The sequence below is a fragment of the Ursus americanus genome, chromosome 2 (genome assembly GCF_024610735.1).
Source record: "Ursus americanus isolate L20-20 chromosome 2, mUrsAme1.1.p, whole genome shotgun sequence".
Taxonomy (NCBI): Eukaryota; Metazoa; Chordata; class Mammalia; order Carnivora; family Ursidae; genus Ursus; species Ursus americanus.
The window spans coordinates 7,239,959-7,266,083 of NC_142128.1; the positions used below are offsets into that span (position 1 = coordinate 7,239,959).

Here is a 26,125-nt window from a genome sequence, read left to right on the forward strand (position 1 = left end):
GGAAGACGGACATAGGCCAGGAGCTACTAAGCCAATGAAAAGGAGAGCTAGAGAGACAGACACTGACTCCTAAGGAGAGGTAGAGGGCTGGCTGTAGCCAGGAATCAAGGTGGGAGGGAGAGGCCACACATGGCCAAGGTCAGAACCATGGCCCTCAGGGTGAAGATGGAGGCTGGGGGCTCTGTCATGGCTCTCTGCACTCTGACCACAAGGAAGCACTTGTGCAATATAGGAAAAGAAGAAACCAGATTGATAAAGGAAGTGCTGGTTACTCTGGGTGCGGGTGAGTTTGGGGAAGGCTCTCACCCTCCCTTGCTCTTCTGAAGGGGCCTGATCCACGCTCTCCGGGTGTCTCCTGACCCCCCGAGGAGGGGTGCCTAGGGCCTCCCCTCTGGCCTTGACGGAGCTGCTGTCTTCTCCTCCCCTGGGAGGAGAGTGAGGCAATGGGTCTGTCCCTGCTGCTGTCTCTGCTGCTGCTGCCGACTTGTCTGCAGGCTGGTGAGTGTCCGGGACACCCTGGCTCTGCCCCGAGGCCCAGCGAGTCCCCAGGAAGGGCTGTGGCTGGGCAGTTGGAGAAGGGGTCTGCTGGGGTAACTGGTCAGGCCTCCCAGCCCCAGCAAGCAACGGTGCTAGGTCAGTGCCAACCCTGCACCCTCTTCCCTTCTCCAAGCCTGGCGAGGTGCACCCAGGCCAGAGAGCCAGTCCTACCACCTGTCACACTACTGGCGTGGGTGAGAGTGCAGAAGGTCTGGGGTTATCTTCTTCATCTCTCCCAGTGGCTTGAAAGTCTCTCCTCTCCCCCCTCCTGCAGATAGCTCAGAAGAATGCGATTCAGATCCTGACTATCATCAGGTCAACCAACCAAATCACCTCTCAGCCCCCATGGGTGGCTCCGTCCACATCAATTTCTCCTTCTATTACTGCTGGGAGTTAGCCAAGAATTCCAGAGTGAGTGTGGCCTTGAGACGGACACAATTCCATGGGGAGTTCATCTACAACAGTACTTGGCCTTCCTTCCATAAGGACTACAAGAACCGGATCTCCCTGAACTTGCCAAAGGGTCAGAACTCTGGCTCCCTGCAGATATCGAACCTGCGGAAGGAGGATGAGAATATATACTTTTGCCGGGTCCAAGTGGAAACACGAGAAGATGGCAAGAAGGTGTGGCAGGCCCGCCAGGGGACCAAACTCACCATAACCCACGGTGAGTCCAGCTGCCCCGGCAGCCATCACGCCCACCCTGCTGAGGCTCTTAAAGGCCATGGTGCCCTCATCCCCCAGGCCTGGCCCAGGCCCCAATCTTCCTGCTCACTCCTTCTCTCAAACTCCTCTCCCCACACCCACCTCCTCCCCAGTCCTCTGCCAACTTTACTCTTTCTCCTCCATCTCCCCAGGCCTGGGCTGCCCTCCTCACCCATCCCCTTCCAGGCCCCAGCCCCACTCCCCGGCCTCAGCACTTTCTGGGCTCCCCAGTTAGCTTCCCTTCTTGCTCCAAGCTGGGGCTCCAGCCCTGCCTCCCTACCCTCATCCCATGCCATCCCGGTGGACTTGACTTCTTCAGGATGTGGGCTGCCTTCCCTTTGTCATGTGTCTGCCTGTGCAGCCCCAGCCAACCCTGAGTCTTGCATCTCCCCACAACCACGGGCTCAGCCCAGCACACACAGCAGGTACCCAGTGATGACCCGAGAGCCCAGGTTCCCTGGCAACACCCCATTACCTGTCTTTCCAATCTCCCCACTTCCTTCTCCTGCTCTGTTCCTCAGAACCCGACCCACAATGCTCCCTGCCCAGCCCCAGCCCTCCTCTCCTTTCCCATCTCCCTCTTCCCCTGCCTCCATCCTCTTGACCCTCCTTGCTCCCCCATCCCTACTGCCCACCTCTGCCTGTACTGTCCCCATTGTCCACTCCGATCTCGCTCCTCCGTGCTGGCTTTGAGAAGCACGTGTGCAGCAGAAATATGGCAGCTCTCGCTTACTGTGCACTGTTGGGTTGAACAACTTGGTATGCATCACCCTAGTGAACCTTCCCCATGACCCCACAGTAACAGTAGGTACTGCTGTTGTCTTCCTGTTACAGATAGGGACACAGGCTCCAAGAGCCCAAACGCCTGCCCAAAGCCACAGTCGTGGTGCAGGCGGGACTTGAACCCAGTTTAAGCCAGAGCCTCCACTCTTAACCAGTAGCTGCTCAGCCTCACCAGCTGACCTGATCATATCGTTGTCTTGACCTATCTTTCACCCAATGATGGGATGTGTCACATTAATGGATCTTCCCATGTCACTCAGCAGGCCGTGGGAACTTGAACCTAGGTTTGTCCCCAGAGCAGTGTGGGGAGGGCGTCTCTCCCAGGAGCAGGCACTGGGGGATGCACTGTCTGTAGGCAATTCCTTAAAAACTAAAAATCGTAGGTTTGCTTTTTACAACCACTTGCACCGGCAATTCTGAGCAATGCATCACTGCTCTTGGTGGGAAGGACACTCTCTGCGGCCCCGCCCTCGGTAACCCCTGCCCCGTAGGACCACCGTGCTGGTTTAGAGCAAATAGACAGTGGCTCACAACCTGAATTAGGCAAGACAGCCTTGGATTTATATTTCTGGCACTTTCTCCATCTTCCCTTAAATGGCCTTTCCGGGGAGATTTTGGCTCTCCTCAGACCCCTCCTTCCTCCTTCCTTAATCCTCCTAACTTTTCTCATTTCTCAGTTTCAGTCACGTTTGCTATGAGTTTCATCAATAAATTAATTTTTTCCATTAATACAATTAATTGGATATTCATGCTCATATATTTTTTTTAAATACAAGAAAGTAATAAAAAGAAAAGTTTTACCTAAGTGAAGTACTGCCATGCAAAGACATCACCCTAAAGGGATGTTTGCAGCTAATAGAACTGATAAGTTTGTGGTTGGCTTAATAATGTTTTTTACATACAGATGTTTTAGTTTTGTAGCCAAATCTCACTGTATTCTCCTTTGTAAATTCCTGTTTTTATTTCTTAGCCCAAAATCCTATGTTCCATTAGGGGCTGAAAATATTTTAATTTCTTCTGACTTTTTAAAAGAATTTATTTTTTTATTTATTTACTTACTTACTTGTTTGCTTGCTTATTTGCTTATTTATTTAAGAGAGAGAGAGAGAGAGAGAGAGAGAGAGTGTGTGTGTGTGTGTGTGTGTGTATGAGCACAAGCAGGAGGGGAGGAGCAGAGGGAGAAGGAGAAGCAGACACCCCGCCGAGCAGGACCCTGGGATCATGACCTGAGCCAAAGGCAGACGCTTAACCAACTGAGCCACCCAGGCACCCCTAATTTCTTCTGATTTTTGTATGCTTTCTTTTGACAGTAAAACTCATTAATATAGTGAGGATTTCTTTTGGTATATGGTGTGAGGTAAAGAACTAAATTGATCTTTTTACCAAGAAACAAATCAATCATCCCAACTGCGTTTATGGAATCTTTTTTCTATTCTCCATTGACTCATAGGCCTGGCCTTTTTGAAGGATGGCACCCACTTCTGGTCTGTCGGCTCCATTTCCCTGTTCTGCCTTCTCTCTTGTTGCCGCCACACTGTTCTAGGGACTGTAACTTGGTCATGTTTCAGTGGCTGATAAGACTATGTCCATCAGAACCATGTTACTTCCTCAAAAACCTTATTATGGTTTTGGCTTATTGCTTCACATAAATATTAGAATAAGTTTGCGAACTTCTGAAGAAAACAGCTATAGGTATTTTTAAAATCAGAATTGCATTAAACTTATAAGACAATTGACAGAAATGGAAATCAGTGTAATGTCCAGTCTTCCCACCCAGAAATGGCCCCTGTTCTATACCCCTCAGTAACCTTGGGAGTGTTCTTCTAAAGACCACGTAAATATCTCACAAGATGCTTTCCTCTAAATCTTTTATTTTTATTATTAATATCAAGATTATTTTTGAAAATTCATTTTTCTATAATTTTCACTAGAAAATATTGCATAAATTCTGGCCAAATGGTGGGTTATATGCACTTTTACCTCCCCTCCCTACCAAACCCTACTAAAATGACAGCAAAGAGAATTTTTTAAGACAAAATTCACATGGACAAAAAGTATGTGAGTCATGTAGTCAAAAACAATACTTGGGAAGCTGGAAACACATAGACTAACGTACCTGGCCTAGGAGACCAGGGGAGCTTAGCCCTAAACCAGCAGTGGGGAGACCCAGAAGAAAGGCAATTTTTACACTGCAAAACCCCTTGATGGTTCATGAAGGGTGACCCCAGAACCCCCAACAGTGGGAGTGAAAGTGGGTCAGAAAGCTGGATGACTAGGTGAGAAACTGTTTAAGAAGCAGGGAAACCTCTATGCCCCCTTCCCTCACCCAGCAGAGAATGGAAATTTGCTTTCCAGAAAGGATGGACCAGAGAGACTCTGGGGGCAGTACCCCAGGCATACTGGGGACAAGGGATCAGTCCTTAAAACTGGAGATTTGGTGAACTGATGAGACCCTAAACGCCTTGCCCCCCTTAGATGCCTCCCAGGACTCAGGCATCCCAGCTGGTATCCCCCACCCCACGAAGGGCAAGAAATTAGCAGATTCTTCTCTGGGAAATCTATCTGATGGGCCCAAAAGGATCTAGAAATCCTAACAGATCCTACAGCCCACTAGCTGACAAGCACTTTCTCCCAGACCACACACACAGCTTCCAATCAGTGTAGCTTTCTGCACACTGGCTACCAAGGGAGCAAGGACATGGGTCTCTGTCTCTCACGGAATCCCCCAGCCCTGAGGATTGACCCCTCGCCTCTGCTGTGCCTGGGATGCCTGAGGCTTGAGATGCCATTTAAAACTATGATTACACTAAACACGGAATCCTTCCCCCATGAAACACACAACAAAACGAATGATGGGGGACCTGGAAGAAACCAAGGCAATGGAGGGACAATAAAACTCAGATAACTACCATCTTCCGAAAGTTGAGAGGGCAAGCATGGAGCAACAGACAGAGCTTTCCAAACCAGGAACTTTTGGGAACTTGAGCTATAATGGCGAAAATGGAAAACCCGGTAAAAGGATTGCGAGATCAAGTTGACGGACATGTCTCAGAAGGCCGACAAAGAGTCATGGACCTGGAAACTGTAGCAGGTTGGAGAGCAGCCCCTACAAAGACATGTCCCACATTCCAGCTCCTAGAACCAGAGACTCTTACCTTACATGGTAACAGATGTGACTCAGTTAGGACTTCTGCGGTGAGGAGGTTATCTGGGATTCTCTGGGTGGGCCCTAAATGCAAACACGAGCCTCCTTCTAAGACGGAGGCAGAGGGAGACTTGTCACAGAAGAGAAGGCCATGTGGCCACAGAGCAGAGTCAGTGGTGCAGCCTCCAGAAGCTGGAGGAAGCAGGGAACAGTCTCCCCCAGAGCCTCCCGAGGGTGTACAGCCCTAGTAACACCTTGCTTTTTGACCTCTGGCCTCTAGGACTGTGAGAGACTAAACTTCAGTTGCTTTAAGTCACCCAGTTTCTGGTCATTTCCTACAGCAGCCATAGGAAAGTCATATAGAGAAAAACTGAGGATTGGTCCAAGAGCTCCAGTCTCTAAATAATGGGAGTTCCAGAAACAGAAGAGAGAAGGCTGTGGGAAGAAAACATCGACCAAATATCTCTAGAAATTTTCCAGAACAAAGGAGTCCAGAGAAATGGGTAAAAATAAAAAGACCTACCTTGGGACACTGCAACATGAAATTTCAAAACGTCAGGGACAAAAAGATGATTCAAAAAATTTCTAAAGAGGGAAAAACAGGCCACAGGAAATTTGGGAATCACAATGCCTCTGGCGGTCTCCATAGCAACAGAAGAAGCTGGACGGCAATGGTTGAATGCCTTGAAATTCTAAGAGAAAATTCATTCATTCATTCATTCGTTCATTCATTCATTCAACAAATATTGATTGAATACCTACTATGTGTCAGGTGCTGATATGGACACTGGGGAAACAGCAGGAAAGAAAAAAAAAAGCAAAACATGCCCACAACAATACCATTTGCACATAGGTGTGGAAAGAAGACTGAAGAGAAAGCCAACAAATTAATTCTGTGTGTTGGATGGTGGTGAAAAGAGAAAAGGAGGGAAATGGAGCAGAATCTGGGGGAGAAAGGTTGCTAGGGGTGCTACTCTATTCCACTGGAATGGAAAGGCCCCGGGAACATTAGTGAGAGCTGGGAGGACGCAGCACTGCCACGGGGTGACTGAGGAGAGTTTTGAGTAGAGCACAGGGTAGGGAAACCAGTCAGGGATGGGAGACAACCATCCCCAGGACTGAGGTGCAGGCTAGAGAGATGGTATGGGGACAAGAGAGGAGCTGTGAGAGATGGAGTCAACGTTTCTGGGATGCTTCGTTTTAGGTGTCAACTTGACTGGGCTAAGGGATGCCCAGAGAGGTGGTAAGACATTGTTTCTGGATGTCTGTGATTGTATTTCCAGAAGAGTTTAGCAGTGGGTGGGCATCATCCAAACCGTTGAGAGCCTGAAAAGAACAAAAAGTAGAGGATGGGCAGGGACCTCCACTTCTCCTGCCCTCAGACTTTGGAACTCCTGGTTCTTGGGACTTTGGAATCACACTGGGACTTACATAAATGGTTTCCTTGGTTCTCGGACCTATAGGTCTGACTTGGAACTACACCACCAGCTTTTCTGGGCCTCCTATTTGCAGACAGCAAACTATGGCTTCTCAGCTGTCATAATCACATGGACCAATTCCTCAAAACTCTACATCTCTTTCTATATCCCATCAGTTCTATGTCTCTGAGAACCCAAATTAATATAAGACCCAGTGGAGAAGTGGCCAAGGTCTATGCCATGACCTACCCTCCTCTCTCCCTCTCTCTCTCTCTTTTTTTAAGATTTTATTTATTTATTGGACAGAGAGAGATATAGCCAGCAAGAGAGGGAACACAGGCAGGGGGAGTGGGAGAGGAAGAAGCAGGCTCCCAGCGGAGGAGCCTGATGTGGGGCTCGATCCCAGGACTCCGGGATCACGCCCTGAGCCAAAGGCAGACACTTAATGACTGAGCCACCCAGGCACCCCTCCCTCTCTCTTTTTTAAAAAAAGATTTTATTTATTTATTTGAGACAGAGAGTGAGATTGAGAGCACGAGGGGGCAGGGGTGGCACGGGAGGGTCAGAGGGAGAGGGAGAAGCAGGCTCCCCGCTGAGCAGGGAGCCCAACATGGGGCTCTATCCCAGGACCCTGGGATCATGACCTGAGCCAAAGGCAGATGCTTAACCGACCAAGCCACCCAGACGCCCCTCTCCCTCTATCTCCTGAAGGTGACTCCCACTGGCCACTGAATAGAAACCACTGTGTGAGAGAACCCATGGATGGAGTCCACCAAAACCAGCCTCCAAAGGCACAAAGCAGGTGGAGAAGAGTTGGGGAGTGGATCTAAGAGAAGCCAGCAGAGAAATCCAGCCTAGGCACAGATATGTAGGAAGTTGAGGGAGAGGTCTAGAGAAGAATATTCTAGTCAAGAGGGATCAGCAAGGGCAGAGGCTGTGAGGTGGGACAAGTAATGGCTGAAGCAGATGAAGAAGCTGATGGTGGCAGGAGGCGAGATCAGAACAGGCAGTGGGGGTGGGTCCTGTGTGGCTCTGAAAGCCAAGAAAAGAACTTTCACTAAGTGCAATGAGTCTACTGAGGGTTTCCTGCTGTGCTCTGATGTGCATTGTGCAAGTGTCCCTCCAGCTGTTGTATGGAGAATAAGACTGTAAGGATGAACAAGGTCACAAGCAGGGACACCAGTGAGAGGTGATATGCCTTGAATAGGGTGACAACAAGGGCAGTTGAGATGCTGATTATATTTTGAAGACCGAGCAGACAGGATTTGCAGATGATGGGATGTGGGGGTGAATAAAAGAGAAGAAGCAAGGGTGACTCTAAGGCTTTTGGCCTGAGCCTCTTCAAGGTTGGTGTTGCTCTTTACCGAGAGGGGGACATGGGGGAGGAACAGGCTTGGGAGGAAATCAAGAGTTCTGTTCTGGACATCTGAAATTTGACATATTACAAGACAAACAAATGGAGGTGTGAGTAGGCAGTGAGATACCAGAGTTGGCAGCACAGGGATAGAGGTGCCTGGATATGTAAATTTGGCAGGATCTGCATATCACTGGTAGTTAATGCAATGGGACTGGATAAATTATCTGGGAAGGGAGTGTAGATAGAGAGGGGTTTCTAGGACTGAACCTAGGTAGTCCCATGATTGTTACAGGTTAGGAAAAGGAGGAATCAATAAGAAGACAGAAGGAGCTGCTAGGGACACAGGAAAAGAACAAAGAGAGAACAGTTTCCCAGAAGCCAAGAGCAGAACCATGTCATGAAAAGGACATCGAATGCTGGACTGTCGAGTAAAATGGAGAACATGGGGGTGTGAGCGATCTAAATCCTCGATTTCAGTGGTAGGAAGTAAATAAACATGACTTAAGACAAATCAAGCAACAGCAGTATGTGCATATGATTTAGAAAAACGAGGTTAAAGTCAGAAGAAATAGCTCGAGGTGGGCCTTATGCACGGGCTGCTGTTTTTATAAACTATGGAATCTGTGGACTCTAAATTATGTGCCTATTGGGGCGTCTGAGTGGCGCAGTTGGTTAAGCAACTGCCTCTTGGTGTTGGCTCATGCCCCGATCTCAGGATCCTGAGACTGAGCCCATGTTCTGCTCCCTACTCAGTGGGGAATCTGCTTGCGATTCTCTCTCTCCCTCTTCCTCTGCACCCCCCATACTCTCCCTCTCCAATAAATAAATAAATCTTTAAAAAAAATAAACAATGTGCCTATACAAGTTTGATCAATGTTGAATTTTGAAAATAATAAAGGTACAGGTAATACTTGCACATCATTTAAAAAAAAAGGTCCAACAATACAGAAGGGAGTCAAATGAAAAGTATATTCCTTCCTCTGCACTGTATCTCCCCAGCCACTACTTCTTTCTGCAAAATGCTCTCTCTTACAGATACAGATATAGATATAGATATAGATACATTATGCAAATAGAATCCAACTGTGTGCTAGTTCGCTCTACAACTTGTTTTCATTTCCCCCGTATCACAAAGTATCTTTCCATTTCAGTACATATACAGCTCTGCCTTTAAAAAAAAAAAAAAGGCTGCAGGGTGTCTCCCTGTAGCAATGTACCACAATCTACTGACTCAGTCTTCTGTTTAAAGACATTTAAGTTGCTGCCACATCACAAAACTGCAAAGAACACCCTAAACACAGGCCTTTGAACAGTTGCTCAGCGTTTCCACAGGACAGATTTCTAGTGCTGAAATCATTGGGTCAAAGGGCATAACCTGGGTATCTTACATTTTGCAAAGGCATTCCCAAAGGTTGTGCCAACTTATGCTTCCATCGTGGCGGTCCTGGGTATTTTCCTCCACTCAGCTCAGTGAGAAACATAGGCCTTTATCATTTTAACCTATATTTTTAAAAAAAATTATGTTATCATTTTATGAAATGAATAGGAATTGCATTGTGTTGCATACTTCTCTGTGTTCCAGAATCTACCTGGGGATTTTTTGTTCCTTAAATTTTCACAAGAATTTACCCATAAAACCTCCTGAGCTTGGAATCCTTATGATAGGTAGCTCTTTAATAGCGTTCTCGCTTTTTTTTTTCTCAAGTTTATTTTTTTTTAGTAAAATCTATCCCGGACGTCGGGCTCAAACTCATGACCCCCAAACCAAGAGTCTCATGCTCTTTTGATTGAGCCAGCCAGGCGCCACTAAAGTTTTTTCTTCTTTGTTTACCTATCACTGAAAGTGTACTACTTAACTCCATTTTCAAAAATTTTTATTTCAGAAAATCATCCAATTCAGAGTTTTTAAAATTTATCAACGTATAATTGAGCATATACTCAGAAATGATTTCAACAGACTCTTGATAGGTTTGCAAGAGTCTTGTCTATTTTCTTGTTTGTTTCTCGTTTTACATTTGTTTGTTTTTCCCCTAAATAACCACTTCCTGCATTTATCTCTGTTGTCCTGATTCCTAATGAATTTATTCCTACAAAGGTTTCATTACCTTTCTCCTGAGTTTTTGTAGGGCTGGCTTCTTTCGGGTTTTGGTACTTTTTCTAAGGAATCAACTATTCTGTTCCTTTTTCAAATATCTTCTTGTTTTAAATAATAAAAGCACTTGATACTATGAATTTGGCTTAGCGTGTGGCTTTAGTCACATTCTAGGAGGTATTTTTTTTAATAGGTATTCCTCTGGTTTTTATTTTTCTAAATAGCATGTTATATACATTTGTTTAAGACTTTAAATTTTTTATCTCAATTAAAAGATGGTTTTATTACTCCTTTCTAATGAAGGTCAACAGAAAATGTAGTCCTCACTAACCTGAAGCTTTCATTGGAGTTGAATTTTTTCCTGTGGCTTAGCATTCTGTCAGTTTTTTTTTTTAAGATTTTATTTATTTATTTGACAGAGAGACAGCCAGCGAGAGAGGGAACACAAGCAGGGGGAGTGGGAGAGGAAGAAGCAGGCTCCCAGCGGAGGAGCCCGATGTGGGACTCGATCCCGGAACGCCGGGATCACGCCCTGAGCCGAAGGCAGACGCTTAACGACTGCGCTACCCAGGCGCCCCAGCATTCTGTCAGTTTTTAAACAGTGCATTAAACTTCTATAAAGGTATAATTTTTTTGTAGGAAGTTCAATATATATTAATTTAATCTTAAAAATAATCTTAAAAATAATCTAATATATACTAGGTGCTTTACAGATGTTTTGCCACTTATTAAAACAATCCAGAAAGGACAAATACTGTTTGGTTCCACTTATAAGAAGTCCCCAGAGCAAATTCATAGGGACAGAGAACAGAACAGTGGGTACCTGGGGCTGGGGAAGGGGGTGTGTAGTGAGTGTTTAATGGGGACAGAGTTTGGGTTTGAGAAAATGACAGAGTTCTGGAGAAAGATAGTGGGGATGGTTGCACAGCAGGGTGAATGTACTTAATGCCACTGAACTATATACTTAAATAAGATTAAAACAGTAAATTTTATGTTACCTATATCTTACCACAATGAAAAAATGTATTTTCTTCCTGTGACTTAGTGATCCCTATTTGTCGGCGATGAAATGAGGTTCGGAGGTCACAGCGCTGATGGGAGGTAGAGTCAGCATTTAAGCTGGGTGATGTGGATTCTGTACCCCCTCCCTGTGAGAGAGCTTCAGAGAGTTGCTCCCCTCCCCCAATATTCCCCAAACTAGGGAACAAGGTGACAAGTTTCATCCAGAAACCTCCAGTCCTCCAGGAGAGAATCTGCTAAATTCTCATGTCTTCTCAGCTGCCGTGATGACCACCGAGGGCCCCACCAGCACTGCCCCCACCACCACTGGCCTCGGTGTCTCGGAAGGCAATGGGAGCTCAGCATCTTCACCCCTGAGTGTGGGAGCTGCAGTCGGGGTGGCACTGGCTGGTGCCGTGCTCATAATTGCAATTTTGGGACTGATACTCTACCACAGGTGGAGGAGAAGCAAAGGTAAGTGGTTCTGGGCCACGCCCCCTGCCGAGCATCATTCTGCATTAAAAAATGCAGATCCCTGCTGGGCTTGAGGTCTGGGCGTGGGAATCTGCATTTTTAAAGGTCTCATCAAGTGGCGTCTGTGTGTGATCAAGTTTGAGAACCACTGCTCCAGACCAATCCTCATCCACAAACTGATCATTTTCCAGTTTTTGTCTTTTGACTTAATCATTTCTCATCAATCCTCACCTTTTGGTTCATGGGGATGGGAGGGTCAGCCCCGGGCAGAGTAAGGAGAGAACAGAAGGGACAGGAAGCAGCTCAGCAAGCATTGGTTGAGGGCCTATTTTCCAGGGTCTGGCTTGTAATTGGAGATAACAAATGTAAATAAAGCATAGGTCCTGCTCTCAAGGAACTCAGTGGTGGAGGGAGGGGAGAGAGAGTGACTGCCTCATTTGGAAAGAGCTGTAGTCATTTGGGTGGAAGGAGGGGAATCAGGGAGGACTTCCCATAGGAAGTGTCCCTGCAAAAAGACTCAAAGAATATGAAAATTAGCCTGGCAAACAGTGAGGGTGGTGAAGAGGTCACTATCCATGCAGGTGCAGGAAATCAGTGTGTGAACTCTAAGTAGCTCAGTGCTGTGGAGGAGGCTGGAGATGGGAGAAGAGCACCTTGTAAATGAAACCCAAAGCCTCTGATCCCAGAGGCAACATCAGCTCTGCCTTACAGATATATCAGTCTGAGGTGGAGGGGCCAGAGGGGGCCGGGTGGGGCCAGTCTAATGTGGTCGCGGTGGATGGAGGGAGAGAGCCAGATCCTGAACAGTTTAAGAGGGAAAACCAGTAGGACTTGGTGATTGGACTGGTGTAGAGGTGAGGGAGTGGGAAGAACCAGGGTGAATGAATCCATGGTGAAGCCACCGAACGAATTAGAGAACACAGGGGTCAAAGACCATGTTTGGGGGAGAATGATGGTTCTCTAGTTTGGGATATGTTAGAGATGCCTGTGTGGCATCTGAGCAGAGATGTTCATCAGAAATGTGGATGTGTGCATTTATAGCTCAAGAGGAGAGGGCTAGAGACATTCATTATTTACACCCCAGCACCCTCCAATATTGATTTGAAATTCCTCTGAAGAAGATTTTCAGGGAGAGGAGATTAGCCCCAGCAGATGTTAAAGCACAGAGGTGAAGCGCACAGAGTCCGGATGGCCTGCAGTCAGATCCTGGCTGAGTCAACTCTGGGGCAATGATACTATGACTCTGTGCCTCAACTCACTCATCAGGAAAATGGGAAGAGTAATTATACTTACCCCGAGGGTTGTCATGACAATTAAGCGTAACACACTGAGAATAGATCCTGGCACGGAGTAAGGACCATATGAGCAGTAGCGCCTGCAGTTATTAAGCTGTAATGATTAAAATGATGAGTTGCTGTCATACTAAAACACAGATAAACCAATATATGAAAAGAGAAAAGCCCACATATAGGCAGGATGAAACAGATCAAAATATATTCAGGAATTTAGTAGGTTAATGAGTAGTATTTTTAATCAATGGGGAAAGATGAGTCATTCCACACACGGTGCTGGAAGAATTGATTAGCCATCTGGAGAAAATAATATTATCTCATAATTTGCACCAAAATAAATTCCACAGAGATCAATCAAAGAGTTAAATGAGGGGGAAAATAACCCCAGTACTAGAGAAAGCATGTGAGGCCATCTTATATCCATGGAGTGGAGATGGCCTCCCTAAGTATGACATAAAACCTAAAAGCCATGAATAAGTATATTGATAAACTCAATGATACACAAATTGTTTTTAATTCTGCAGAGGAAAAAGGACAGCAGTTGTTTCTAGAGTGAGGATGAGGTTTGGAGATGAAGAGCTGTGACAGTCACTGGGGGAATGGAAGATGGTATCTCAGGATTGCACCCAGATGAGAAGCCAGAGCTCTGTAAAAGCATCGCTGCACATGATCATGTTTCCCCCAGCAGTATTAACCATGCAGATTAGAAACTTCTAGAACTTGTTGCTTAGAAGTTACATTCCCCTGCTGGCACCAGAGACCAAAAGTAACAGGGCTTAGATAAGACAGAGTTTCTTGTTTCCCCTCATATAAAAGGATGAGGAGGCAGATGGTAGAAGCCACTGTCCTCAGGCACTCAGGCTTCCATCTTCCTGCCTACTGGCTTCTATCCTGAAGGTTGCCTCGTGATCCAAGACAGCTGCTCAGGCTCCAGCCATTATTTCTGAATCCAGGCAGGAAACAGGAGGAAGGAAGAAAGGATGAAAAGACCACAACTTCCCCTTGAACCATATTGGCAAGGATGTAGTCATAGGTCTCATATCTATCAGTAGGGGAGCATACGGCCACCCCAGATAAAATCAAGGTGCTGTAACTGAGTAAGAAGAAATGAATGGATATTGGGTAAGCAAATAGCATCCCCTGCCATAGGCTGCATCCAGAACTAAAGATGTGTCAGCTAAGTGTGGCAGAAAGACAGGAGAACGGGAGAGGTCAAGGGGCTCATGAGAGGGGGAGTGGAGAGTAGAGGATCAGCAGGGAGCTTGCACAGCCCGAAAGAAAGTGGATTACTAAGGGATAAGAGTTCGGGGGCTCAAAACACAGGTATAGCAAGCAGGATGATGGTAAGAGAAAGCTGGAAGGAAAGAAAGACGTAGCATAAAAATGATGCTGGCATTTAATATTTCCGAGTTCTCAGTCCCAGAGAAAACAAAACAAAACAAAACAAAACACCCCAGGGTATGGCAGAGTTGAGGGCACTGGAGTTTGGGGGACATGAGTCCCGTGTGTTCAGAGGGTTGTCTCTGTGGATGACAGGACCTCCCAGGATGGTTTGGGTGGCAGAGGGGATGTCTGTGGAGCAGGGGCCAATCCTTGGGAAATGCCGCAGAGAGACTCAGGAAGATGAGGAGGGAAGAGGATGGTGGGGAGACCGGCAGTTTTCAGTGGCGGAAGGTGGAGAGGAATGGGCTGCAGCACAGACCCAGGTCCCAGCTATGAAGTTCCCAAGGCAGGAGAGAAACAACCGCCACAGGAAAGCACAAAAAGCCAGTGTTTCAGGGCAGGAGGAAGCAGTGAGGCTGAGACGAGGGTGGAAGGAGAGGAATGGGTTGGCAGGGCCTCAGCAGTGGAAGGAGAAAGGTTGAGGGGTGCTTGGGGAATTCTAGGAACGGGGAAGGACACAAAGGGAAAAGCTGAGAGAGAGAGAGAGTGAGGGGGACGGAGAGAGGGAAAACATGCAGGCAAGAGCTGCTCTCCAGATTTGGTGTTGAGGACATCCGCAGGACAGGGTTGGGACGCCTCAGGATGCCAGCAGGTGTCACTCTGAGTCCCAGGTGGGCCCAACAGAGCTGCTCCAATGCCCTGGTCTCTCTGGGGGTTGGCCTCAGAACACACAAAGCAGGACGGCAGGGGGGAGAGATGCCCTCTATGGTTGGCACCCTGACATGTTCTGTTTCCCTACAGGTCTGCATGCTAAAGCCCAAACCGTAGCCAGGTGAGTGCTTGTCCTGCTTGGGAAACAGTTAGTTCCTTATGGGAAGAGCACAGGGCTCTACGGGTCCTTTCCCAGTGGGCATCTCTTTTCTCAGAGCCACTTCCCTCCTCAGCTCCTAGCCTCTCCCCTGCTCCGTCCCTCTGGAGCCCTCTTCCTCTTCACCCTCCCACCTCCCCTTCCCTCCAACCCATCTTCCCAACTTTTTTCCTTCTCTCCAGCCCCTTCCCTCCCCTCTCTCCCTCCCGGGCTGGGCACCTGCCAGGACCTGAGATGGGTGGTGTTGGTGTTCATTCTTCAGTTTGTACCAACGCTGCAGGGCAGACAAGACTTTACCCTTCCCAAGACTCCTCCAACAAAGCCCCTTCACCAGGACAATCCACCTTCAACGCGCCCTTGGGACCTCTACTGGCTACACTGCAAACTGCCTCTCAATCTTCCAGGAGGCCTCCTGAGAGAGCCTCAAACCAGAGCTCACCTCAGAGTGTCAGGGGGTCGCAGAGCCCCACACACAGAGAACCAGCCCCAGACAGGTTTGAACTCTCTTCTGCCTAGCCTCTAACCCACTTTCCTCCCTCTCCTCCCTATACAGGGGATCCTCCCAAAACACTGAGAAGTATGAGAACATTGGGATTAGAAGTAAGTTCTTACCCCCATCACTCCTCCCCTCTACACCTTGGCCTTTCCTTCCTCACACACTCCCTGCTCACACACGTGCCCCACCCATCCCTCCTGCCTGACCCCGGTCCTGACGCCGATGACCTCACTGCTGGAGGCCCCTGCCCATTTCTCTACCCTGGCCGGCATGCCACCTGACCCCGGCACGCCTTAATTTTTTTCTAGGACAACAAACAGACCCCAAGCTGCAGCCCAAGCTGGAGCCCAAGGTAAGCATCTCAGACTAGGGCCTGAAGGAATTAAAGAGAAGTTTGGAGAAGGTGGGGTAGAGGGAATAGAGGGACTGCTCGCTGTGTCGGTGGAGCACTCAGGTGCCAGGTTACTGCTCTCAGGTGGGGACAGCTCCCCTTCCACTGTCTCACGTCCTTCTCCTTCCTTCACACCAGGATGAAGCCCAGGACAACAGTGGCGTCCTCTATGCCTCCCTCTCCCTCTCCAGCTCCTCATCACCAGCACCACCTCCCTGCATCCCTCCCCAGGAGGAGACCCTATACTCTCTTGTAAAGGCCTGATGAGTGGGACTGGAGGATGACCTCCTTGACTAAGCTGCCCAGCAGGTCACAGCTTCGATAATAATGCCAGCCAGACACAGAAGACTCAGAGCCAGCGGGTGTGGAAGGCCACCAAGGACCGCAGAGAAACAGAGCCATCTGCTCCAATTCCCTCTCCACCTTCCCAGCCCTTGCCCACAAGAATAAAAGTACCCGCAGAATCTGCCCAAAGGCATCTAAGGAGAAAACTGATGGCATCTTCCACTTCTGTCTTCTCCTTCTCACCAAAAATGAACTATACTAAAGAGCTCACACTGAGATCCCTCCCCCAGTACTGGAGTTCGGTGACTGCCTCTGGGGACCAATAAGCCTGAAAGCTGGTAGCCAGCCCAGAACCCAGGGTCTGCCCCTCCTCTACCCGTTCTCCTTCCCCGACCATCAGAACGAGCATGTGTCCAACGCACCACCTCATTTAAGCATCTCCAACAAGCTGACCCGGGACTGGACGCACTCACCTGAGGCGTGAAGAGAACCACAATGGTTAGCGCTTTTCTCCAGGCCACGCACCTAGTAAGTGGCTGAGCTGGGTCTGAACCCAGACCTGCCCTTCCCGACAGCCTTCTCCCAGGACTCCGGTGTCCCAGCCTTCCCAGATCCCCACGCTGTGCCAGCCTCGCATAGAAACAGGGGCGTTCCACAGGAGCGGAGGGGAGGGAGGTTAGCTGCAGGGAAGCATGTGGTTAGAGACCGACTACAGAAAGCTGGAAAGCTGTAACCTGTTTTATTAACTTGTAAACCTCACAGCTGGGACATTAGCCAGTTAACCTGTAGCCGATGAACAAGCCCCACATGTAGCAGCTTCTCAGAGACCCTCTGAGGGTCTCTCCCTCCTGCTGGCAGGGAAGGGGGTGAGAGAGCAGCAGGGAGGCAGGCGCGCACAACTATTCCTCGAAGAAGGCCAAGGTGAACTCGCCGGCCGCATCTCCACACCGCGGCTCCTCCAGCTGCTCCGGCTCTTCTCCAACATCTTCCAGGAGTTGCTCCAGGTCCAGGTCACTGGAGGCTTCATCGTCAGGGGGCACACTTCCAGCCTCCCGAGGACACTTCCAGCCTTCTTTCCCCACCACAGGACAGGCCCCGCGATGAGCTGATGGGGTCAGGTCCTTGGGCACCATTCTAGCTTCTTTGTCCTCAGACAAGCTGGTTATTGAGGCCTTGCTTTGGGGAGCTTTAAATTTTTTCTTAGGGCCTGGGTGAAAAAGTGATGAAACCGAGAGTCCTATTAGGCCATCTGGCCTTACCTTTTGCAAGTCAAATTCCTCAATTCCTATTTCCAAAAAAGTCTCTGGGAAAAATGACCTTTCTCAATAGAAAAAAGGGGAGGGGGGCTTTGGAGTTAGAAAGACCTGGATACAAGCCATGGACCTAGCCATATGCTAGTCATGGGTCTTGAGCAAATTTTAAACCCTTTGGGCCTTAGTCCCCTTATCTCTAAAATGGCAACTGTTCAGTCATAGAGATATTGAAAGAATTAAAGGGAACCAGCAAGGAGTCTCTATCTACCCAGCTCACAGCAATACCTGATAAATGTCAGTTCCCCCTTCCTCACCATTCTTCTGTCCTTGGATCAAATCACATCAATAACCATTATGTTTCTACAGTGTGTACTACAGTCTGCGATCTGAGATGCCTAATTTTTGTCCTTTTTTTAAAAAAAAAAAAAGATTTTATTCATTCATTTGAGAGAGACAGACAGCCAGAGAGAGCACCAGCAGGGGGAGAGGGAGAGGGAGAAGCAGACTCCCCGCTGAGCTGGGAACCCGACGTGGGGCTTGACACCAGGACCTGAGCTGAAGGCAGACGCTTAATCTCTGAGCCACCCAGGCACCCCTAATTTTTGTTCTTTTTAAAAGTAATGGGAAGCTATAAAGTTAAATAATGATCCAGGGAGGCGAGACACAGACTTGAATCTCATTTCCCATAGTTTTGCCCAGGCCCTGAGCCTTACCTGGCTGGTCAGGCTCCGATTTTCCATGCCCTTCTTTCCTTCCTATTATGGGTCCGGAAGGAGCTGCAGATTCGTTTCCCAGAGATCTCTTCATTGTCTTCTTTTGCAGGGTCCCATCTCGTCCATCTCGTCCATCTGCATCACCCCCAACCCCCCAACCATTAGGGACATTTGTTTATTTCTCTCTAAATGACAGCTCAGCAAGGGTCCATAGACTCCCCACAGTTAGTCTCTGCCCTGCATCCTCTGCTTATTCTCAGTCTAGTGAGTTCTCTCGTTTCCTTCCTTTTCCCCAAATATTACTTTCTTTCGTTCTTTCTTTCTTTCTCTCTCTGTCCCCTCGTTTTTGTCCTGGACCTTCTTCATTATGTTTTTCCTCATAGCCTGTCTCTTCCAGGAAGTCATCCTTCTTGGCTAAGAATTTAAGACATTCATCCCACCTTTAATGTAAGATTTTGTAATCAGAATACAGAAGCACAGAGGCTACGGCTTCCCTGATGACACTAGTAGGAATCTTCACCATTTTTGCAGATTTTAGAGCTGAGACAGTCAGTAAGATCCGGTGACCTGCAGACCCCTCCCACTGTCTGCCTCTGCTCTGCCTTAATGGTAGCTCATACCTGTTTCCCAGCTGGCTTGCTTACCTCTTGCCTTGGGTTTTTTTGTCTGAATTTTGGCTGGCTTGGGACTGGGCAAAGTCGGGTCCTGAGAATGGGAGAGAAAAATAAAATGTAAATGAACTCATCTAATTGTGTTTTTAATAGAGTGGGATGCTACAGAAATGATGCGTGGTTAGGGGAGTCACACTAGCTTCTGTAGCCTGATACTGTTTAAATCAATGACAACAGAAATAAAACTGTTCTCTTTTCCATTCTATTTGGTATTAGTCAGTACAAGGCTTTATGCACAAAAGAAAGAAATAAAGTTAGGTCATGAACATGATAAAAAAACTGTTAAATTAAAAATAAAAAAAAATAACTAGACTCTTAGTGTTGATCACTTCATAGTATCGAATTACAACATTGTACCCCTGAAACCTATATATGTTATAGACCAATTTTGCCTCAATAAAAAAATAATTAAAAGAGAAAGTAAAAAATCTATCTTTCAGGACTTCTAGTTTCCAGTTCTACATGTAAGGGATTTGGAAGTCATCACTCTGTTCTAACAACAAGTAAAAAAGCTGAACAGACTGAAAAATCGACAACTGTTTTTGTTTTGATAAAAGAGGTAAGGACACAGGGCCACCAACCTACTGTCCTCAAGACTGAAGAGACAGGCAAATGCAGGGAGTCATAACTTAACAGGGCACAGACTCATAAGCAGAAGAACCAGCAGTTCTCACAAGAACCACTTCCAGGGCAGGAAAACCTCAACAGTACTAAATAAATTGTTCAATGCAGACAAGTCTGAGAGTTTAAAAAACAAAAAACAAAAAACACAAAAAACTCCAGTGGTGCCCAGTCTTATAGGGGCTCCCAGACTGAGTTTGACCTCAGGAGTCTTGCCAGGTTCTCACACAAAATATCAGAGAACAATCCCTTCATGCTTCCAGCAGGAGGAGGGGGAAGGAACCATTTTGAAATATACCAGAGCACTCTATCCTTCTGAAAAAGGCCTGCTCTCAGGAGAAACTAGCTAACCACAGCCTAATCTACCAGGTTATGATCAGAGCCTAACTGTCCTGGGGGAGGAGAAATATTTAACCTCAGCCCGTTCTAGCCATCTTGTCCCACCTAATGGGGAGGAAATCACTAAGAAACACTGTGATGTTCACAGTCCAGAGCACGGGTTCATTAAAGACGTGAGATCTAGGGTTGCCTGGCTGGTTCAGTTACAAGAGGGTGCAACTCTTGATCTCAGGGTTGTGAGCTCGAGCCCCATATTGAGTGTACAGATTACTTAAATAAGTAAAAAATTTTTAAAAAGAAAAAAGACATGAGACCTAATAGTAAGACTATAGAACACATCTCCTCTCCTGACCCCTTACCACCACAGTACTAAAGGCATATTTAGGGGTGCCTGGGTGGCTCAGTTGGTTGGGCATCCGAATCTTGATTTAGGCTCAGGTCATGATCTCAGGGCTGTGGGATCGAGCCCGAGTCAGGCTTCACATTCAGCGGGGAGTCTGCTTAAGATTCTCTCTCCTCCTGCCCCTACGCCCCACTCGCACTCTCTCTCCCTCTCTCCCCCACCAAAATAAATAAATAAATCTTTAAAAAAAATAAATAAAGGCATATTTACAACTGTTTCTTTTACCTGGTACATTGTGTCTGGCAATCAAGAAAAAAACTACAAGGCATATCAAAAGGCAAAAAACACAATATGAACAGACAGAGCAAGTATCAAAACCAGACATGGCATGGAATTATCAGACTAGAAACTGAAATCAAATATGATTAATATGCAAAGGGCTCTAATGGATAAAGTAGCATGCAAGAACAGATGGGCAACGTAAGCAAAAGGATGAAAATCCTAAGAAAGAATCAAAAGGAAGTGCTAGAGATCAAAAACGCAGTAATAGAAATGAAGAAAATGCCTTTGATGGGCTTGTTAGTGGACTGAACATGGATCAGGAAAGAATCCTTGAGCTTGAGGTTATCTCAACAGAAACCTTCAAAGCTGAAAAGCAAAGGGAACAAAGACGGAAAAAAAAAAAAGAACATCATACCCAAGAATTGTAGGACAACTATAAAATGTGTAACATATGCACAATGGAAATACCAGAAGGAGAAGGAAAAAAGAAAGAAACCTAAGAAATATTAAAAACCATAATGACTGAGAAGTTTCTCAAATTAATGTCAGACACCAAACCACAGATTCAGGAAGCTTAGAGAACACCAAGAAGGATAAATGCCAAACAACCATATGTAGGCATGTTATTTTCAAACTACAGAAAATCAAATTTAAAGAAAAAGCCCTGAGGGGCGCCTGGGTGGCTCAGCGGTTAAGCGTCTGCCTTCGGCTCAGGGCGTGATCCCGGCGTTGTGGGATCGAGCCCCACATCAGGCTCCTACGCTATGAGCCTGCTTCTTCCTCTCCCACTCCCCCTGCTTGTGTTCCCTCTCTCGCTGGCTGTCTCTGTCTCTGTCGAATAAATAAATAAAATCTTAAAAAAAAAATAAAGAAAGAAAGAAAGAAAGAAAGAAAGAAAGAAAGAAAGAAAGAAAGAAAAAGCCCTGAGGATTAAGGAGTACACTTGTTGTGATGAGCACCGGGTGATGTATGGAAGTGCTGAGTCACTAGATTATACACCTGAAACTATATTACACTGTATGTTAACTACCTGGAATTTAATAACTTTTAAAACAAGGGGAAAAAAGAAAAAGAAAAAGCCCCAGAAGAAGCCAAAGGAAAAAAATACCTTACCTGATATGCTAAGGAAGGGGAGAAAATGGACTCATATAAAATGCTCAGTTAAAACCACTTGTGGGGTGGGGAGGGGCACCTGGATGGCTCAGTTGGTTAAGCATCCAACTCTTGGTTTTGGCTCAAGTCATGAGATGGAGCCCCAAGTCAGGCTCCACCCTGAGCATGCAGCCTGCTTAAGATTCTCTCTCTCCCTCTCCCTCTACCCCTCCCCACCACTTTCACACACACTTCCTCTCTCTAAAAACAAAACAAAACCAAAAACCACTTGGGGATGCCTGCCTGGCTCGTTTGGGAGAGCATGAGACTCTTAATCTTGAGGTTGTAAGTTCAAGTCCCACGCTGGATGTAGAGATTGCTTAAAAACTAAAATCTTTAAAAAAAGAAACAGGGCAGAAAAAAAGTGGAAAACAAAAACAAGAAAAAAGAACAAGGGCAACAAACAGAAAATAGTAACAAATATTATAGACATTAATCCAACTATATTAATAATTAATTTAAATATCAATGGTCTAAATACACCAATTAAAAGACACAGATTGTCAGAGTGGATTAAAAACCAAGACCAGGGGCGCCTGGGTGGCACAGCGGTTAAGCGTCTGCCTTCAGCTCAGGGCGTGATCCCAGCATTATGGGATCGAGCCCCACATCAGGATCCTCTGCTATGAGCCTGCTTCTTCCTCTCCCACTCCCCCTGCTTGTGTTCCCTCTCTCGCTGGCTGTCTCTATCTCTGTCGAATAAATAAATAAAATCTTTAAAAAAAAAATAAAAATAAAAAAAAAAATAAAAACCAAGACCAAACTATATGTTGTCTACAAGAAGTCTACTTTAAACATAAAGATAGATAGATAGATAGATAGATACACACACACACACACACACACACACACACACACACACACTAAAAGTAAATAGAAAAACACACCATGCTAACGCTAATCGAAAGAAAGCAGGAGTAGCGCTATTCATTTCAGACAAGGCAGACTTCAAGGCAAGGAAAGTTACCAGGGATAAAGAATGGCATTACATAATGATAAAGGGGTCAATTCTCCAAGAACACATAACAATCCTTAAAGTGAGCCTAACAACAGAGCACTAAACTACATAAGGCAAAAACTGACAGAACTGCAAAAAGAAATAGTTGAATCCACTATCATAGCTGGAGACTTCAACACACTCTATCAAAAATGGACAGATCCATGGATACAAGCAGAATATCAGGAAGGACACAGCTGAACTCAACAACACTATCAATCAACTGGATATAAGTGGCATCTACAAATTACTTCATTATATTCAACAACAGTAGAATACATATTCTTCTCAAACTCACATGGAGCGTTCACCAAGACTGATCGCATTCTGAGCCATAAAACAAAACTTAACACATTGAAAAGAATAGAAATCATACAGTGTCTGCTCCCAGACCACAACAGAGTTAAACTAGAAATCAGTAACAGAAAGATAACTAAAAAGTGCCCAAAATAGGGCGCCTGGGTAGCGCAGTCGTTAAAGCGTCTGCCTTCGGCTCAGGGCGTGATCCTGGCGATCCGGGATCGAGTCCCACATCAGGCTCTTCCGCTATGAGCCTGCTTCTTCCTCTCCCACTCCCCCTGCTGTGTTCCCTCTCTCGCTGGCTGTCTCTCTGTCACATAAATAAATAAAATCTTTAAAAAAAAAAAAAAAAAAAAAAAAAAAAAAAAAGTGCCCAAAATACACAAAGATTAAATAACATACTTCTAAATAACACATGGATCAAAGAAGAAATCTCAAGAGAAATTTTAAAGTATTGAACTAAATGAAATTTAAAATATGAACTAAATGAAAAGGAAAATACAATTTATCAAAATTTGTGGGATACAGCAAAAGCAGTACTTAGAGGGAAATTTAGCACTGAACACATATATTAAAAAAGAAGAAAGATCCAAAATCAATAGTCTAAGTTTCAGCCTTGGGAAACTAGAAAAAAAAGAGCAAGTTAAATCCAAAATGAGCTGAAGAAAAGAAATAATAAGAATTGGAGCAGAAATTGATGAGATTATGAGAACAGGAAATTAGTAATCAATGAAACAAAAAAAGCTGGTTCTTTGAAAAGATCAATAAAATTGATAAGCCTCTAGCCAAGCTAACAAGAAAAAGAGAGAGGAAACAAATTACTAATAACAGAAAATACACTACAGAGTCCATGAACATTAAAAGGATAATAAAGGAATACTATAAATAATTCTATGCAAACAAATTTGAAAACCAAGATGAAATGGACCAATTCCTTCAAAGATATCATCTGTCTAAACTCACACTAGAAGAAACAGACAATCTGAATAAGTCTTTATCAATTAACAAAATTGAATCAGTAACTAGTAGCCAACCTTCCAAGACAGAAAGCACCAGTCCTATGGATTCACTGGTGAATTCCACCAAACATTTAGGGAAGAAATTATGTCTATTCTCTATAATCTCTTTCAGAGAAAAGAAACAGAGAATACTTCCTACCTCGTTCTATGAGGCCATTACCTGAATACCAAAACCAGACAAAGACATTCCAAGAAAACTACAGACCAATATCTCTTATGAAAAGAGATGCAAAAATCCTCAACAAAATATTAGTAAATTAAATCCAACGATGTATAAACAGAATTATACACCATGAACGAGTGGGATTTATTCAAGGCATGCAAGACTGGTTTGACATTTGAAAATCAATTAATGTAATCCATCATATCAATGGCTAAAAAAGAAAAATCACATGATCATACCAACAGATACAGAAAAAGCATTTGACAAAATCCAACACCCAATCATGGTCAAAACTCTCAGTAAACTAGGAAGAGAGGGTAACTTCCTCAACTTGAGAAAGAACATCTACAAAAAACCTATAACTAATATCATACTTAATGCTGAGAAGCTAGAAGCCTTTCCCCCTAAGACCAGGAACAAGGCAAGGGATGTCCCCTCTCATCACTCCTTTCCAACATATCATATTGGAAGTTCTAGCTAATGCAGTAAGACAAAAAGAAATAAAAGATAGAGATACTGGGAAGAAATAAACACAGTTGACCCTTAAACAATGCAGGGGTAAGGGGTGCTGACCCCTCACACAGTGGAAAATAGGTGTATAACTTTTGACTCCCCCAAAACTTAACTACTAATAGCCTACACTGTTGACTGGAAGCCTTACCAATAACACGGATGATTCACATGTATTTTGTACATTATATGTATTACATACTGTATTCTTACAATAAAGGTAGAGAAAAGAAAGTATTAAAATCATAAGGAAGAGAAAATATATTTACAGTACTGCACTATATTTATGGGGGGGGGAATCCACTTATAAGTGGACCCACATAGTTCAAACCTATTCAAGGACCAACTGGAAAACTGTCTTTGTTTGCAGATAATGTAATTGCCTACATAGAAAAATGCAAGAGAATCAACAAAAACTCCAGAACTAATAAACATTTATAGCAAGGTTGCCCAATACAGGTTCATATATAAAAGTCCATCATTTTCTTATAAACCAACGATGAACAAGTGGCATTTGGTATTAAAAACACAATACCATTTACAGTAGCACCAAAAATGTAAATACTTAGGTATAATTCTAACAAAATATATACAAGAGCTATATGAGTAAAATTACAAAAATCTGATGAATAAAATCAAAGAATTAAATAAGTAGATATTCCATGTTTGTGGATAGGAATACTTAATACTGCCAACAGTTAGTTTTTCCCAGCTTGGTATATAGATAGAGTCAATGCGATTCCAGACACAATCCAAGCAAGTTATTCTGTAACTTGTAACTGAAGAAAAGAAATAATAAGAATTGGAGCAGAAATTGATGAGATTATGAGAACAACAAACTGATTCTACAGTTATATGGAAAGGCAAAAGACCCACAATAGCCAACACGCTATTGAAGAAGGACAAAGCTGGAGGACTAACCCTAGCCAACTTGAAGATTTATTTTAAAGCTACAGTAATCAAGACAGTGTAGAACTGGCAAAAGAACAAATGGGTATATGGGACAGAGTAGAGAGCCCCAAAATAGACCCACATAAACTTAGCCAGCTGATCTTTGACAAAAGAGCAAAGGCAACGACAGTCTTTTCAACAAATATGCTGAACAACTGGACATCCACGTGCAAAAAAATGAACCTAGACATAGACCTTACACCCTTTACAAAAATTTACTCAAAATGTAATATAGATCTAATGTAAAAATTAAAACTATAAAACTCCTAGAAGATAACACAGGAGAAAATATAGATAACCTTGGGTATGGCGATGACTTTTTACATACAACACCAAAGCCGTGATCCATGAATTAATAGGTTGACTTCATTACAATTAAAAATGTCCACTCTGAAAAAGAGAATGTCAAGAGAATGAGAAAACCAGCCACAGACTGGAAGAAAATATTGGCAAAAGATACATCTGATTGAGGACTGTTACCTAAATAAAAACAACTCATAAAATTCAACAATAAGAAAATAAACAACCCTGGGGCGCCTGGGTGGCACAGTGGTTAAGCGTCTGCCTTCGGCTCAGGGCATGATCC

The 26,125-nt window shown here is 45.1% G+C and overlaps 2 protein-coding genes across 2 annotated transcripts in view; one reads left to right on the forward strand and one right to left on the reverse strand.

The window, feature by feature from the left end:
- Positions 1 to 286: 286 nt before the first annotated feature.
- Positions 287 to 17,924, forward strand: PILRA (paired immunoglobin like type 2 receptor alpha). Its single transcript, XM_045773861.2, has 7 exons — positions 287 to 498; positions 812 to 1,204; positions 11,316 to 11,510; positions 14,987 to 15,017; positions 15,607 to 15,653; positions 15,858 to 15,901; positions 16,079 to 17,924. Exons 1-7 carry the CDS (start codon positions 444 to 446, stop codon positions 16,202 to 16,204), a joined length of 891 nt encoding a protein of 296 aa, XP_045629817.2. The 5' UTR covers positions 287 to 443; the 3' UTR covers positions 16,205 to 17,924.
- The window catches only part of ZCWPW1 (zinc finger CW-type and PWWP domain containing 1), a 34,313-nt gene continuing 25,312 nt past the window's right edge, over positions 17,125 to 26,125 (reverse strand). Inside the window, exons 15-17 of the mRNA XM_087867749.1 lie at positions 18,836 to 18,896; positions 18,192 to 18,326; positions 17,125 to 17,432 (exon numbers count right to left, since the gene is read on the reverse strand). Coding sequence (XP_087723875.1) covers positions 17,125 to 17,432; positions 18,192 to 18,326; positions 18,836 to 18,896 — 504 coding nt within the window. The remainder of the gene's footprint in view (positions 17,433 to 18,191; positions 18,327 to 18,835; positions 18,897 to 26,125) is intronic.